Source organism: Neoarthrinium moseri (genome assembly GCF_022829205.1).
Source record: "Neoarthrinium moseri strain CBS 164.80 chromosome Unknown scaffold63_Wmoseri_CBS_16480, whole genome shotgun sequence".
Taxonomy (NCBI): Eukaryota; Fungi; Ascomycota; class Sordariomycetes; order Amphisphaeriales; family Apiosporaceae; genus Neoarthrinium; species Neoarthrinium moseri.
Genome location: NW_026055177.1, coordinates 51,372 through 66,021, shown reverse-complemented (window position 1 = coordinate 66,021; position 14,650 = coordinate 51,372). Strand labels below are relative to the sequence as shown.

At 50.8% G+C, this 14,650-nt stretch overlaps 7 protein-coding genes across 7 annotated transcripts; 3 read left to right on the top strand and 4 right to left on the bottom strand.

Annotated features, from left to right (window-relative positions):
• Positions 1-12: 12 nt before the first annotated feature.
• JN550_011104 (uncharacterized protein) lies at positions 13-1,758 on the top strand (the record flags this gene model as incomplete). Its single annotated transcript, XM_049309433.1, has 5 exons — positions 13-483; positions 613-696; positions 764-911; positions 963-1,401; positions 1,590-1,758. 5 exons carry the CDS (start codon positions 13-15, stop codon positions 1,756-1,758), a joined length of 1,311 nt encoding a protein of 436 aa, XP_049166904.1.
• An 816-nt stretch (positions 1,759-2,574) lies between these two features.
• JN550_011103 (uncharacterized protein) lies at positions 2,575-3,573 on the top strand (the record flags this gene model as incomplete). The annotated part of the gene is made up of 1 exon (XM_049309432.1): positions 2,575-3,573. The coding sequence occupies one exon, from the start codon at positions 2,575-2,577 to the stop codon at positions 3,571-3,573; it is 999 nt and encodes a 332-aa protein (XP_049166903.1).
• A 573-nt stretch (positions 3,574-4,146) lies between these two features.
• JN550_011102 (uncharacterized protein) lies at positions 4,147-5,084 on the bottom strand (the record flags this gene model as incomplete). Its single annotated transcript, XM_049309431.1, has 2 exons — positions 4,147-4,727; positions 4,814-5,084. 2 exons carry the CDS (start codon positions 5,082-5,084, stop codon positions 4,147-4,149), a joined length of 852 nt encoding a protein of 283 aa, XP_049166902.1.
• Positions 5,085-7,016: 1,932 nt separating this feature from the next.
• Positions 7,017-7,922, top strand: JN550_011101 (uncharacterized protein; the record flags this gene model as incomplete). The annotated part of the gene is made up of 2 exons (XM_049309429.1): positions 7,017-7,623; positions 7,699-7,922. 2 exons carry the CDS (start codon positions 7,017-7,019, stop codon positions 7,920-7,922), a joined length of 831 nt encoding a protein of 276 aa, XP_049166901.1.
• Positions 7,923-8,205: 283 nt separating this feature from the next.
• Positions 8,206-9,575, bottom strand: JN550_011100 (uncharacterized protein; the record flags this gene model as incomplete). The annotated part of the gene is made up of 10 exons (XM_049309428.1): positions 8,206-8,399; positions 8,450-8,485; positions 8,537-8,590; positions 8,636-8,692; positions 8,965-9,012; positions 9,063-9,122; positions 9,177-9,206; positions 9,258-9,264; positions 9,333-9,434; positions 9,483-9,575. The coding sequence occupies 10 exons, from the start codon at positions 9,573-9,575 to the stop codon at positions 8,206-8,208; spliced, it is 681 nt and encodes a 226-aa protein (XP_049166900.1).
• A 1,506-nt stretch (positions 9,576-11,081) lies between these two features.
• On the bottom strand, positions 11,082-11,324 carry JN550_011099 (uncharacterized protein; the record flags this gene model as incomplete). Its single annotated transcript, XM_049309427.1, has 1 exon — positions 11,082-11,324. The coding sequence occupies one exon, from the start codon at positions 11,322-11,324 to the stop codon at positions 11,082-11,084; it is 243 nt and encodes an 80-aa protein (XP_049166899.1).
• A 1,719-nt stretch (positions 11,325-13,043) lies between these two features.
• JN550_011098 (uncharacterized protein) lies at positions 13,044-14,059 on the bottom strand (the record flags this gene model as incomplete). The annotated part of the gene is made up of 2 exons (XM_049309426.1): positions 13,044-13,649; positions 13,739-14,059. 2 exons carry the CDS (start codon positions 14,057-14,059, stop codon positions 13,044-13,046), a joined length of 927 nt encoding a protein of 308 aa, XP_049166898.1.
• Between the last annotated feature and the right edge of the window lie 591 nt (positions 14,060-14,650).

The window sequence follows — 14,650 nt, the reverse complement described above, 5'->3', positions numbered from 1 at the left end:
AAGTCACACATTATGAAGTCTCTTGCAGCTGTGGCCGTGCTTGCAGGCCTTGTTCGCTCAGTACTCGCACAAAGTGTGTCTGGCGCCGCGGAGGGGTTTGCTACGGGGATCACTGGTGGAGGCAACGCAACGCCAGTGTATCCGAATGATATCGACGAGCTTGTGTCGCTTCTCGGGTCGTCAGAGGCTCAGGTTATCGTACTCTCGAAAACATACGACTTCACGAAATCCGAAGGGACCACCACAGAGGCTGGATGTGCACCATACGGAACAGGGGCCGGATGTCAGCTGGCTATCAACGCCAACGACTGGTGCGGCTCAACAACGGCAGCGACCGTGACATATGACAATGCCGCCATAGAGGGCATCACAGTGGCGTCGAATAAGACCTTAATTGGAGTGGGAAGCAGTGGTATTATCAAAGGAAAAGGTTTAAGAATGACTAATGGTGTCTCCAATATCATTGTCCAAAACGTTCACATTGTAAGCTCTCCAGCACACCATATTCGAAGACCCTTGGCGGCGGGTCCCAGGGGTCAAAACTGTGCGAGAGGGCCAAAGCCATCGGTAGTGTATCACAAGTGCACCATACTAACTCGCTCCAACGCGCAGACGGATCTGAATCCTCAATATGTATGGGGTGGTGACGCTTTCACTTTCGCCGAGTCGGACTTGATCTGGATTGATCATTGTACAGTGAGTCAAATGAGCCAGTAGGATGATAATCAACTAATTTTATAAGACCTCGCTACTTGGACGCCAGCACTACGTCTTTGGCCAAAAGCCGAGTGGTCGCATAACTTTGTCTAACAACTTCATCGATGGCGCCACTAGCTGGTCGGCCGGGTGTGATGGATACCACTACTGGACCATCGAGCTTGTTGGCACAGAGGATCAAATTACTTTCCAAAGTGAGTTCTCATGTTTTCCCAAATCGGTTAGCAAGCCTAATGTCTATTCAGACAACTACATCTGGTCAACGTCTGGGCGTGGCCCAGCACTCAGTGGCAGCACTCTGTTCCACGCAGTGAACAGCGTCTGGTCCAACATCAGCGGCCATGCTATCGAGGGTGATACAAACGGGCAGGGCCTCTTCGAAGGCTGTGTGTTTGACGATGTCGAAACCATCGTTGTCGACGACTTCAAGGGGCATCTGTTCAGTTCTCCCGACGACACGACCAACCAGCAGTGCGAGTCTGCACTTGGCAGAGCCTGTGTTTCGAACATCTACAGCAACTCGGGCACCTTTGATAGCTCAGACACGGAGTTCTTCGCCAACTTCACCGGTCTGTCAGTCGCAACTGCAGTGTCTGCTAGTGAAGCTCAGAGCAAGGTCCCTGCCTCTGCTGGATTTGGGAAGTTGTCGAGCAGCAGCAGGACCCAGAAGACCAAATGCAAGAAGTAGCTTAGGTACTATGAGATAAAATGAAATTAAATAAAGTAGAAGAACATAATCTGCCAACCTTGTAAGTGAGGTGCAATATGGAAAGATGCCACTTTTGCTACATGCCAGTCTGTGGCAGAAACAGCGCCAACATCGTACCCACGTATTAGTGAGATGTTCAAAATGACGTGTTAATCTATCGTAGTGATTGGGTCGGCAGAGATAACCTTCTGGATGATGCAAAACTGTCACTATGCTGGGCTGAAGGCGGCCATGGTGGTGCGCTCTCCAGGCTATGTCTTCCACTGGACAATGCGATGGACCCTCATGCTATCGGAGCCTATGATCTCATGTCACTTGAGGCTGCAGATTAACTGTTGGCTACCTTGCCACTGGCTTTGGATGGTCTGCTCTCTCATGGGCTGCTCTCGCACCTCGCATCAGCGTGGTCTGCCTAAGTGATAGACGTTAATTTCAAGACGAGTGATTGATGCTTAGCTCTCATTGAAGCTGGATTCTCATGGTGTCTATCAACGTGGTTCTCTGAATATGCTTACAAGTCGCATAGAGTTTGACGAGGAAGGGGTTGTGATTTAGCCAATTCACAATGAGACGAGATAGCTGAACGGTACGGTGATGTCGTAATGTAGATACGGGCCATTGATTTCCTTCTCCGTTGGCTATATTCTTGATGTATATAGCATTCTTTGGGTCGTCCAGACGCTATACTCAGCACTCGACTAGTATTTACCTCTGATACTCACTTGTGAGGGTCGTGTCTCTAGATTCTAAAAGGTTCATTGCATGCAAATTCTTCTCGTGCAATGAACTTGGTAATGATTTCATCTGTAAGGCGATGACTCCTTGTACTTCCTGAGTCCGAGCCCATTTGGTACGAAGATTCAAAGTCGAATCTCATCCCCACTATATACCTCGGTCCAGAAATGTTGCGCATTTCTGGAACCCCGCTCCAACCCCTGTAACCAACATCAAATACAAACATAAAAGGATTCCAAACCTATTGCCATGAGACGCAATTTTGAGTCCCAGCTGGTTAATGTGCACCATCTCTGCCGGAAAGTCCTGTGATAGTGTGACAGTACGCCGTATTGTAATTCTTATTCTCTAGGTTGTCTTCTTTAATTATTACAACTGCGACCCTGCTGGAGAAGCTGAGGGCATCTCCGACCATGCCATTCAAGACCTGGTTAACTACCAGTCTGGGGATTCGAATCCCTCTCGTACAAGGCGGGATGATGTGGGTCGGACGCGCTGAGATGGTCTCTGCTGTAGCCAATGCCGGCTGTCTCGGATTTCTCACTGCTCTCACACAACCGACGCCTGAGGCACTGCGAAAAGAGATCCACCGAACGCGCAGCATGTTGAAACCAGATGCGGTCCAATTCGGGGTTAACATCACGCTGCTGCCTGCCATTAATCCGCCGGACTACAAGGCATATGCCAAAGTCTGCGTTGAGGAGGGCATAAGAATTATCGAAACTGCGGGGGACCCAAGCCCAGTGCTCAAGATCGTTAAAGACGCCGGATGCACTGTAATTCACAAGTGTGTGGCGTTGAAGCATGCTTTGCGAGCTGAACGGTTGGGCGTAGACTGTATCAGCATTGATGGAATTGAGTGTGCTGGCCACGGAGGCGAATATGACACAACGTCACTGATGCTACTGAGTCTATGTGCCGAACAGCTCAAGATTCCTTACCTTGCTTCAGGGGGGTTTGCTAATGGCCGACAAGTAGCTGCTGCACTGGCGCTGGGGGCAGCAGGTGTGAACATGGGGACACGATGGATGGCTACGAAGGAATCACCAATACATCCCAATGTCAAGGACGCCATTGTCAAAGCAAGCGAGCACGATACAGTACTGGTGCTACGTAAATTCCGAAACACCAGCAGGCTTCACAAGAACGAAGTTAGTACAGAGGTTTTCAAGATCGAAAATTCCAAACAGGACGTTAAGTTTGAGGATGTGGCCCATTTGATGAGTGGCAAGCGAGGACGTGGAGTATACGAGACTGGTGATGTCAACGCTGGCGTATGGAGTTTGGGTATGTGTGCTGGTTTGATTCATGATGTCCCATCCTGCGACGAGCTTGCACGGCGCTTGGAGAGGGATGCTGAGGAAACCCTTAGCAACACAATTGCTCTTCGCACGCCGAAATCGAACCTTTGAACTGAAATTCAGATCGTGTTTCAATTAGAAAACTTCAGAAATTTTAGAAGTGAGATGCCTGTTGCAATATCAAGCACTTGGTTTTATGTATACTGCATTGCGTGATGGACCTCTACCTGCAGGTTTACTTGCACCGTGGTTCCCTTTCGAAGAATGCAACATGTATCTACTCACACAAGGGATTGCCGATACATATTCACCATTCATGAGGGTTATGCCACTTGAGAGACTCTCTACTATTGTCAGACCAAACTCCCGGTTCCGTTGATTTTCCGGTTCTCATTACCTATCACGTTGTGCCGAGACAATATTCCTTGCCCTCTAAACCGGTGAGATTAGCCAGTGGGAAGTGTCCTCGTGTACTCCATATTGTCTCATTAGTTATTTGTGGTAATCCTGCTGGGGCTTCTTTTTGTTTTACATTCTCGGGTTTTTCTAAAGCTCTCTACTTTCGCGAAAAGGATCAGTAAACACAACTATCAACAAGGTTGAAGAATCCTCAAGAATTGCAAGCATTTGTAAAAGTGATCAAAACGCAATGGAAATACTAGGAGGGGGGAAATGGATATCAAGTTAACTTACGAGCTCCTCGTGCCGAGGGTTCTTGTGTCTCTCGGCCCAGTTCAGTAAGTAGTCGAAGTCTACGCACGTCTTTTGAATTCCAAAGTCGGCGTATGGCTTCGTCTGACCAACGCGCCAATTGAAAGTGAAAGGCTCAAGATCGGCATGGCACATGAGATGCTGTCGCAACATATCGACGCAGTGATTAAGGTGTCGTGCGAATACAGCGGGCGGCGCAAACCCATACTCAGAGCCCCAGTAATAGTCATAGGTAGTAATGAGGCTTTTTCTTACTGCGTTCAGACAATGCAGTAGATGCAACCCTTCGATACCCATCATTTTGGTTTTGCCCGGTGGGAATCCCCACGACTCCGGCGCATCTACAGCCATCTCTGGGTCCTTTCCTGCGCGAACTACGTCTGACGCTGACATGGGATATATCCCATCCGCTGTAGCAATGCGGGTCCAGGCTGCATCGACTTCGGGACTTGGGTCGAGTCGGTAGATGTGCCTTGGATCGGAAGCATTAGGCGCTGGAGAGTGGTCGGCATATGTTGTTACTAGTGGAATTTCAACCATGTCATACAACGGTGCTACAAATATCAGTACCATCCAGTAAATATTCAGAGAAAATTGTTTAGACGCTGAGTGTCGGGCCCAGAGGAAGTGGATAACTTACAGAACGCTGGGCGCCACCTCGGCGCATTGCTGCCTCTTCTTTCATACCAAATGGTACCTTGGATAGTAACCAGAACGGAAATAACCATGAGCGCGGCTATCAATAAGAAACCCGCGGTGTTACACTGCACTCGCGGTATCCAATTCGGCGGAGATCTAGCAGACTTTCGTCTGTCCCCGAGAAGGCCCTCACTGCTGTCTCCCTCGTACAGGTATGTCGCCTCCTCATCATCCACGGGAGTATACTCTTTTGATGTAGGACGATCAGCCATCTTGAATTGGGAAAAACACGAAACAATATTACAAAGAAATACAAAATTCGCCGATTTGTGTCTTTGCTTCAAGCATGGAAGCTTTGGGCATGAAAGTTTGAAGTTCCTCTGTGAAATCCGAGAGCAGGCCGAAATGACTTGACAATCATTGATGGCACCACTTTTCCTGTGATGGCAGAGCGGGCAGAGACGCAGTCTGGGAACCAAAACGAAAACGAAATCATTACCACCATCTGAAACCGGTCGAGCGGTTCTGAATGATCCTGTGCCATGAAGATGCATAGTTTCCTGCATGCATACCATTCAAGCATTCTCCGAACGTCAGCACTAATAAGCGGTGAACTCCTCAAGGATCTTCACACATACTCCGCCGATAACCGCACTCGAATATGCAGCTCCCTTGTTGCCTAACGTTTCGGCATGGCAAGATGGGGGTTTCCCCAAGCCAGAGGAAATGGGCATCGCCTACTGACTTCTTTTAATCACCGTTACTTGCACATCTGGCTTTGAGTCACAGAATTAACCCGTATAAAATACATGAGTTGTCGTGATTCAATAAGTTGTAGACTACCACTGTAAGTCCTCTGTCAGCACATACTATCATACCGTACATCCGTGCAGTTATGTTCACCCAATGACCTCCCAAGGTAATTATGATTCCACTTTTTTCTGCAGCCACTATCACATGGGTCCTTCACAGGTCCATATTTCACCATAGAGTACCTGGAACCTCCAAATTTGTTCAGAAACAAGGGCCTAGACATCAGGCAGTCACTATAGGTCCACTTGGCGTTGACCGGTGTGATCCCACACCGGGAACCTCAGGAGGGTGTTGTACTTGTTTCATAGGGCGAGCGATTTGGGTTTTTGGCTGCCTTGTGGCTATAAAGACCAGAGCTCCCACTTTTCTTGAACGATAAACCTGCTACACGTCCATCAATAGCCTTGAGTTATAAAATTGTCAATCACCAACAAAGTACACGTTATCATTCAACTATCGAATTCGAACAAAGACGCCATGAACTTCAAGTCTGTCTTCGTTATTTTGGCTGTGTCTGTTGCATCTGTGATTGCCGCACCAGGTAGGCTGGCAATACCTTGTCATAAAGTCTATATGAACATTTCGCTGACACGCTCCAAACTTAGCCCTTGTTGAACGAGAGGACGCCCAAGAATGGTCCTCTGAGCAATGCTGTGATATTGGAAAGGCGGATTAAACCTTGTAGTATGACTACATAGACATTCTATTGGCTAGGGAATTCTGCTTGATGTGAAGGACTATTAGTTATAGTGTCGCTCACTGGTCGGCATCATTACTTTCTGACTTTTTAACACACAAGCCACTCATTTGCTACTTTGCTCCTTGTCTCCTTACATGGATATTTCCTAGGCTCGTCATTATCTTTCGTTTTCGTTATCCACACACACTGCTGGGGCCTTTATACTTCAGTATCAGGTTCCAGCATGTTGGTTGTCGCTTCTGCGATTAATCCAGGCTCTGGTAAGCAACCTGCTTGCATGCTAACCCTGAAGCCCGGAAGCCTGCGTGGGACGGTCAATGCATTGCAATCCCCTCTATACGCGATAGGCGGAATCCTGGAAGGATTCTAGTGGCCCGCTCCCTTGCTTCCCGTTATCCCCGCACCTGCTGTCCTCCCCGGCCCGCAGATACTGTCATGCATCCCTACCGGAGCTCCTAGTCCTACGTACACTATTCCTCATAGAAGCTTAGGTAAATGCACACTCAACAGCAACCAACCAACAAGCTAAGGTCCAACCAATCAGTGACTAGGCAACTTGATGATCTGACATTTCGCAGGATATCACAGTAGCTTTGGAGAACCTCCCGAATTCTGACATCAGCTCAAGCAGCCATAATATTCCTGATTCAGTCAAATTCTTGATCATTTGATCAGCCTCGTGCATTCCAATATGGCGGTTAACACGCCTCCCATGTACACCGACACACCGTTGTCGTTGATCCCCACTCCAAAGTTCCAAACTGGCAAGGTGCGTACTTACGGAAGCGGCGCATCGACATGGGCCAGCTTGCTTACCATAGTTGTTTCAAATCAGGATGATCCTTTCACGATCGAAGCATCCCATATGGCCCTCAGCCACAATGCATTCATTCGTGGTTTCAATAGCATCTACCAACAGGCGCCCCGGTTGCAGACCTCTACTGACAAAACCGATTTTGTCAGCTACTCCCTCGCTTGGATTGAGTGTGTCAAGACGCACCATCAATATGAAGAGACGGAGTTGTTCCCCAACATTGACAAGGCGGCGGGTAAGACGGGCTTGATGGACGGCGCGGTCCACGAGCATGAGGCCTTTTATAGTGGCATGGACCGCATGAAGGACTACCTCGTGAAAGAGGGCCCCGACTTCTCCGCTACCGAGTTGATCGCCATCATGGATTCCTTCAAGGAGCCGTTGCACAACCATCTTAAAGCAGAGCCATCTGCTATTGTGGCGCTCGCCAAGTACAGCACTCCGGAGAACCCAATCGATATCCTTGGCATCGCCGACGCGGCAGGTAAGACCAATCATACTCCTTGGCGTTTTGTGATGTGATCATATCTCTGAACCGTTATGCTAATGGACCAAGTAGGCAAGAAGCAAATCAGCTTAGGTTTCTTCCTCAACACGGTCCCTGTCTTCTTCCTGAACATGGAGACTGTCACATTCGAAGATGGCATGTGGCATGGCGTCTTCCCACCCCTCAAGGGTTTGGCCAAAACGGTCGTCAACCGAGTTGTACCAATGTGGCATTCGAGTTGGTGGCGCTTTGTGAGCTGCACTCCAGAGGGGGAATTGAAGCGATTGGCTGTGTGACCAGTCTGACACAGCTCTTTGTAGAAGGCAGTGCGTGATAAATGGAAGGTGTGTTAATCGCCTTGTTGGAATACACGAAGTGTGACTCTCAAGCTCCCACTGGAAGCGGTATCATGTCTCGGAAATCTGGAGAACGGCACATTCACTCTCGGGTAGGAACACAGACATATAGTGGTAATGAATTGCCAAGCTCCTCGTACTAGTACTCTCAAGCACCCATACTAGTAGAAATAAACATAGGCCGCAACTTCAGCTTTCTTCCACGTCCTAAGTGAAATCTTCTTTAATTCCAACCCTTTCCACTCCAAGGACCCTTGCCGTCTCCCTTCCAGCCATCGCCCTTCCAGCTATCGCCCTTCCAGCCATCGCCCTTCCAGCCGTCGCCATTGTATCCCTTCCAGCCGTTGCCGTTGTATCCATTCCAGCCGTTCCAATCACCAGAATCGGGCTTGGGAGCTGGCTGGGGGCAGGCTGGGACTGTGGAATAATTAGTTGCTGAATAATGTAGACTCATTCTCATATCTTACCTGGTGGAGGCGGCGGTGGGGGCGCAGGTTGGACGGCTTTGGAGACGTTAACTCAGATTTACACGATGTTGCTACTGGAATACTTACACTCGGGAGCCGGGGGAGGAGGGGGAGGAGGAGGTGGAGGTGCGGGCTCGGTCGCTATATTTGTCAGCTTCAAAATTTTGATGAGGAACGGAAACGTACGCTTAGGAGCAGGGGGTGGCGGTGGAGGCGGCGGTGGAGGAGGGGCAGGCTCAGTTGCTATCTTTGTCAGTTTCGTGTATCGAACTATAGGAGAAACCACATACGCTTAGGAGGAGGAGGGGGCGGCGGGGGCGGCGGTGGTGGTGGTGGTGGAGGAGCAGGCTCCGTCGCTACGTCTGTTTAGTTTCTATTTAGAAGTATGATGAGAGAAGGCTTACGCTTAGGGAGAGGAGGAGGAGGGGGAGGCGGCGGCGGTGGAGGCGCAGGTTCAACCGCTACATCTGTTAGCTTTCATTGCCTATGAATATGTTCCAAGGAAAGAAACGTACGCTTGGGAGGGGGTGGTGGAGGAGGAGGTGGGGGGACCGGCTTGGGCTCTGACAATATATTAGCCTTGTTCTTCTTTGAAGAAGACATATTCCTTTACCCTCAGGCTCCGGGGGCTTGGGCACCGCTTCCGGGTGGGGAGGGACAGGCTCAGCCTTTGCTGTTACCTATGGTCAGCACCGAAAACGCAAAGAAATATAGCAATGAAACTCACGGCCGCCATGCCAGACCTCGGGCTTCGGTCCTATTTGTGATATAAGCACTGTTTATTATGCAAGAAATCTGCGAATCCTACCCTCAGGCTATGCATGTGTTAGTAAATACACACAACTGAAGTCATACGAAATTCCTGTTGGTTGAATGGACTTACCCCTTTACCACCGTCGTGGGCATGGCCAAACCCGACTTCACCTGGCTTATTGACACCAGGTGCCTTGGGGCCGCCATGGTCCAAGCCTCCTGGATTGTTCAACTGAAAGGGGTTAGAATCAGGTCGAGTCGAGATGAGAATTGCACCCACATCATTGCCCCCGCCCCTTTTCTCGCTGTCAACGGGGACTGCCAGGGCAAGATTGCCAAGGAGGAGAGCGGCGAGCAATTTCTTTGAAACCATTTTTCTCGTTACGTCGTTGAATCGTCTCAAGCTGGAGAAGCGTGTGGTGTGATGACCAAGTTCCAGACGATACAGTGGGGACGGCTTGGGCAGCTTATATAGCCATTTCCACCCAGCGATCTAATGAGCGATTGCACCATCTCATAGTACAACCTAATGCATCGATTCCTAGACATGTGAGAACCGCGATCCCATGGAAATGGAGTGATGCATTAATTCCAAACAAATGCACGCCTAAGTGGCTATTCCAAAGCCCGTCACGGCGATATCCGGGATCAAGGCTGATGAGCTGTTGTCCAAGCACCAGAACTTCGTTAGACAACGATGGCATTCAATGGAATATTGCGTTCTGGAGATTTGATTACGGGCAAATTTCTGTTCCCTATGTCGTGGATCATCAAGATCTCTCTCCCGTTGTGATCAGATATGCAGACTTCGGCCGTTGGGATTTGGGTTCCGCGCTGCATTATTGACCCGTTATGCAACGCAGACTAAGCTGCACGTTGACCTCATGGCATCTAAACTCAGTCCAAGAGCTCCCGAAGAAAAGCAGCAGCGGGAAAAACTCTTCATGCGGTTTTCTCCTCCAAATACGACATCAGCAAGCTTTCCTGCAGCTCTGGAACTAGCGGTGCATGTAGATGACAGTGACGTGATCGCCAACCGAAGAGCACGATTACACTTCTCAGTGGAAACTCTAGAGCATCGCCAATTCTGATCAATTATGCGGCCATTGCAGCCAATCATGTTTTTCATGTGATCAGCACAGTTTCGTGTACGGGCGGGGCGCATGTCCGATTCGGGCGGAAACGAGCTGCACCCCAGGCTGCACCCCATGCTGCACCCCAGGTTTGATCGCGAAGTTGAAGGTGCAGGGCCGCCGTCTGGGAAACCACAATTGGCTTTCGACGATGGATGAGCCGTTTGGAGGACCTTTAAGGTTGATGTACCCCTCTCTCGGACGCAATCGTATAGAGGCGATGACTCCCGATGTGCTTTCTTCCTCGTATTTGGAGTATGTTCTCAAGGCACAGTGACCTGGTGCTGTATAAGGCTGCACACGCGGCTTGCATCCGCCAAAAGCCGTAAAGAGCCGACCCGTATAGTATGCGACTCTAATATCCTCATCTCGGCGCCCGGTTGAGTGGACTTTAGGTCATGCATGTCGGAAACTCCCACGGTAAGTAAAATCCAAACATCCTGGGGTGACTCCTCGACACTTTAGATCTTGAGTGAGGATAGAGAAGAAAGACGGCTTTTTACCCATCATAGTTGCTTTGCAAGAACGCGGAATGATGTGGAAAGTATTGTAAAGAGCGACTGTGGGTCAATCAATTTGCTAACGGAACTAAACGAATGACTATGAAAGAAGTATATGTGTTCCGGGAAACCTTCTTCGATGCAAACCACAGAGCCTGCAATGGCAACTTCGTAACACAATCTTGGAGGCGCAAGGGTCAAAGGCCCAACCTAGCAAGACGAGCTGCGCCTCTGGCTTTGCCGACTTTACCATCCTTCAAGGGGGCCCGGGTGTGCGTCCTCTCTGCGAACCACCTGTGCTCTGGCATCATACCGACCAACTCCAATCTGCGTGGGCGCCGCCGGCGCAATTGCGTCTTCAGCAATGACCTGCTCGGCGACAAAAGATCCAGTTGTGGGGCCCGGCGGGGAGACATTGGTCTGCGCAGCGACCAGAGGTGCTGCCGCCAGCAGGGCCGTGAGGATGTTGAAAAAGCTGGAAGAAACCATTGTGTCGGGCTATCGGGGTGGTTGGTGATGAGTCTTTGCAAGTAGCGTGAGTAGTAGATATGATTCTGGCTGTTCGAGGATTATGTCCGAACGAGAAAGATCTCCGCTGAGAAGGGCAATTCGTAGTAATGAAGTGAAGTCTGACACTTGAGAAGTTACTATTGTCTGTCCAGTGAAGCAAAACTCCGAGGGAAGAAGTTCTCTCTTTATATACACAATTCTTGATCAGAGGTGCCCCTTCGTCAAGATTGAAGTCCATTGGGAAAGCCTCGTACGGTTACTCATTCTCCTACTCTTCTACCGAAGCAACGTTTCTCCTGTTAAAGACTCGGAAGCGACGGATGAGGCAACATCATGCAACGTCGCCGTCGTGAAACTCACCACGCAAGCTCAGCTGGGCGTTGTGTTGAAGCTAGTGGCCTCAACTATCCCTCAAAGTCGACTTACTGACTAGGGTAGTGAATCATGCTTATAGGACCGACCAAAGCCCAAATCTTATCATCTTGGCCTTGCGGCTGGGTGAACGTTTACATCAGGGCAGTACGGCAAGAACTGGGTGCCGTCGATCAAGACTTTACAAGCAAAAGAAATACCCGACAATGTATTATTGGGAACGACGAATGAGGCTAATAACTTGTGGACACATTTTCCTCGGTATACACCTTTCGATGTCTTACCAAAGGGTTAAACTCTATTGTCATGCCATTGCTCTCAAATCAACTGATGACGTTCGTGGCAATAGGCGTGTGGCGATTGACGCCAAGTACCTAGTTCAGAATGTTGTTATAGTGCCGAGGCTTCGTGTAAAGCCTACGGTCATGTTTGGCATATCAGTGTTGCGTTCCGGGCGCGTGGCATGACTTCCATCCATGGTTATGCTGGCTCTGGTCGACTAAGTATGCCATGCGGCTTCGATATAGCAGAATGTGGATCAAAGCTCACTGCCGGAACGGGAGCGCTAATCGGTAGTTTATGGTGGGCATGGTCTGTGGATCCTCTCTCCCCTAGTCTTCCGCCAGAGACCGAAAAGTTTCGTCTCTTGTGAGTGGTGGACTGTAACTCGTAATGATCGAGACAATTAGAAAAGCCCCGATGTGGCGAGACAGTGCGACGGGCTTTCTTTTATATAGTGCTCTTAGTTCCCGAACCTTGAATTGCGTACAGTCTTCTCCACTATTACCCGTTATTACGCAGCACTCAACACTACAATCTTGTAAATGCCTCGACATTGTAATGGACATGTATGACAAGTTGGACGGGGAGTCCGTGGAGATGAAACTACGAACATTGTCTGTTGGTATCAAAATCTCGGGAATATTGATTCTCCTCAACTCCGCTCTACACTCCAACGATACACAGCTGTCCCAAGACCCATGCGCGTGGCTCCATTCCATAGTAGGACAGCATGTGAGAGTGACGAGTTTGATTTATTTCCAAAGGCAGACACCTCAAATGGGGAGTTTTATGCTCGTCGCTGGTAAAGCCGCGGGGGCTCTTCAGCACCCGAACGCGAGGTTTCAAGAAATGGCCGACGATGTGGGCCGTGACACTCCCGGCCTATACTACAAGAATTCAACCTTTGTATTCTCGGATAGATTGTGCCTGCGTTTTTAACTTTGCCTCGAAACACCCTAGACGCCCAGCAGTCTAACCGTCTAAACGCCGTTATTTTCCCACCATGACCCCCGACGTCATACGGTCCACTCCTTTTGAAGGCCTTCACGACGCAACGCCGGCGGCTTTGCCCAGACTCCCGGTGCCCCTGCTGCTGAAAATGCTCATAATGCCAAAACCAACGTAGAACAGAGCCAGGGGGTAGGCTACCAAGCCTCTCATGCCACTCATGCGTCCGACGGCGCAGAACATGCCACTGGCGCTCGTGGTGCACCACACGATGGCAGCACTGGTCAGGATGTAGCCGATCGGGGTGTCCATGGGAATGACGATTCCTACCAAGCTGGTCAGGACCAGTGGCAGAAGACAGTATCCCAAGACGCTGGCGCTTCGGGTGAAGGTCAAGGTGGCGCTGAGGTGGCCCTTGCCGTCGGCGTCGTGCGACGATGGGTCTCCCGGATAGCCTGGATTCGAGTATTGCGGGGCGGTATGCGACGGACTGGTAGGGCCGTCGGGGGTCATGAGGGAAAGGATGGTGTGGAGGGCGACGGAGCCCATGAGGGCGAGGCCGTATATGTAGCCGAAGTGGACCTTGCCGCTGAACAGCAGGAAGAAGCCGAACATGATGAAAAACAACATGGGGCCAGCCAGGTCGGAATCGTCCATCAGGTGCTGGTCGACGCGAGAAAAGGGGTTGAGAACGGCTAATGTCTGCATATCAAGAAGACGATTGGTTAGCAAAAGGGAAACCCCAGAAGGCGTGATTCCTGGTCTTCGAGATGAAGAAGGGGGCGACCAACCTTCCTCTGGATGTGGTCAAAGTTCACTCCAAGTTCCTCGAGGAGCGGCGGCTCGTTGTCGTAGCCCTCGGTCGAGAAGGCGGCGAGCCAGCCAGTCCTCAGTCCGCCCTGCTCGCCCATGCGGCCACTGACACCAGGCGCCCCGGGGCCGCCAAATCCGCCATAGCTTGCGGCGGCCGGTGCGCCGTAGCCATATCCGCCGGACTGCGAGGGCGTGTCGTGGCCCTGGATGCCGGGCGAGTATGAGGACTGATAAAACTGGAGGTTCTGGGCACCGCCTGCGCCGCCGGCGCCGTATTGGTTCGGGTAGTACTGTGACATCTCGGTGCGCTGGGCGCTTTGCTCTGTCCCTGGGGGTGTAGGTGGAGGTGGAGGGGAGGGGAGTTGGGTGGAAAGCCAAAGGGATCTGAGGCGCAAGAGAGGTCGGGGGCGCCTGTTTCCCAGAAAGAAGGTCAAAGGAGTGTGAAGAAGCTGGGGTGGCCCTAAGGTATGGAGTACCTGGGTTGACAAAAGAGAAATCGTGCTCGTCGTCGCCGTAGTCGTAATATCAGATGTGTCCCCTTGGGCCTTGGGAGCTACTTAGCGGGAGTGCGGGAAAGCAGCAGCCTGGCTTCAATTGAAAGTGTCGGTGATGATCCGTGGCCCCAGCTCCTTGGGACCTGGAAACCCGGGACACACGCACACACACACCAAGACACTGGACTGGTGACGTGGGGACCAGGGGGGTGGGACACAAGACGTGGGACACAAGACATGGGACACAAGCCTCAACTCGATGGGTACGAAGGACTGGTGGAACTGATGGCCTGTGGCTAGTGCTGTGCTGAGTTGTGCTGTGCTGAGCTGTGCGCCCACCGGTGGGCCCTGGGGAACGCAGGGACTGGACTCAGCTGGGACCGGAGCTCCAGGATT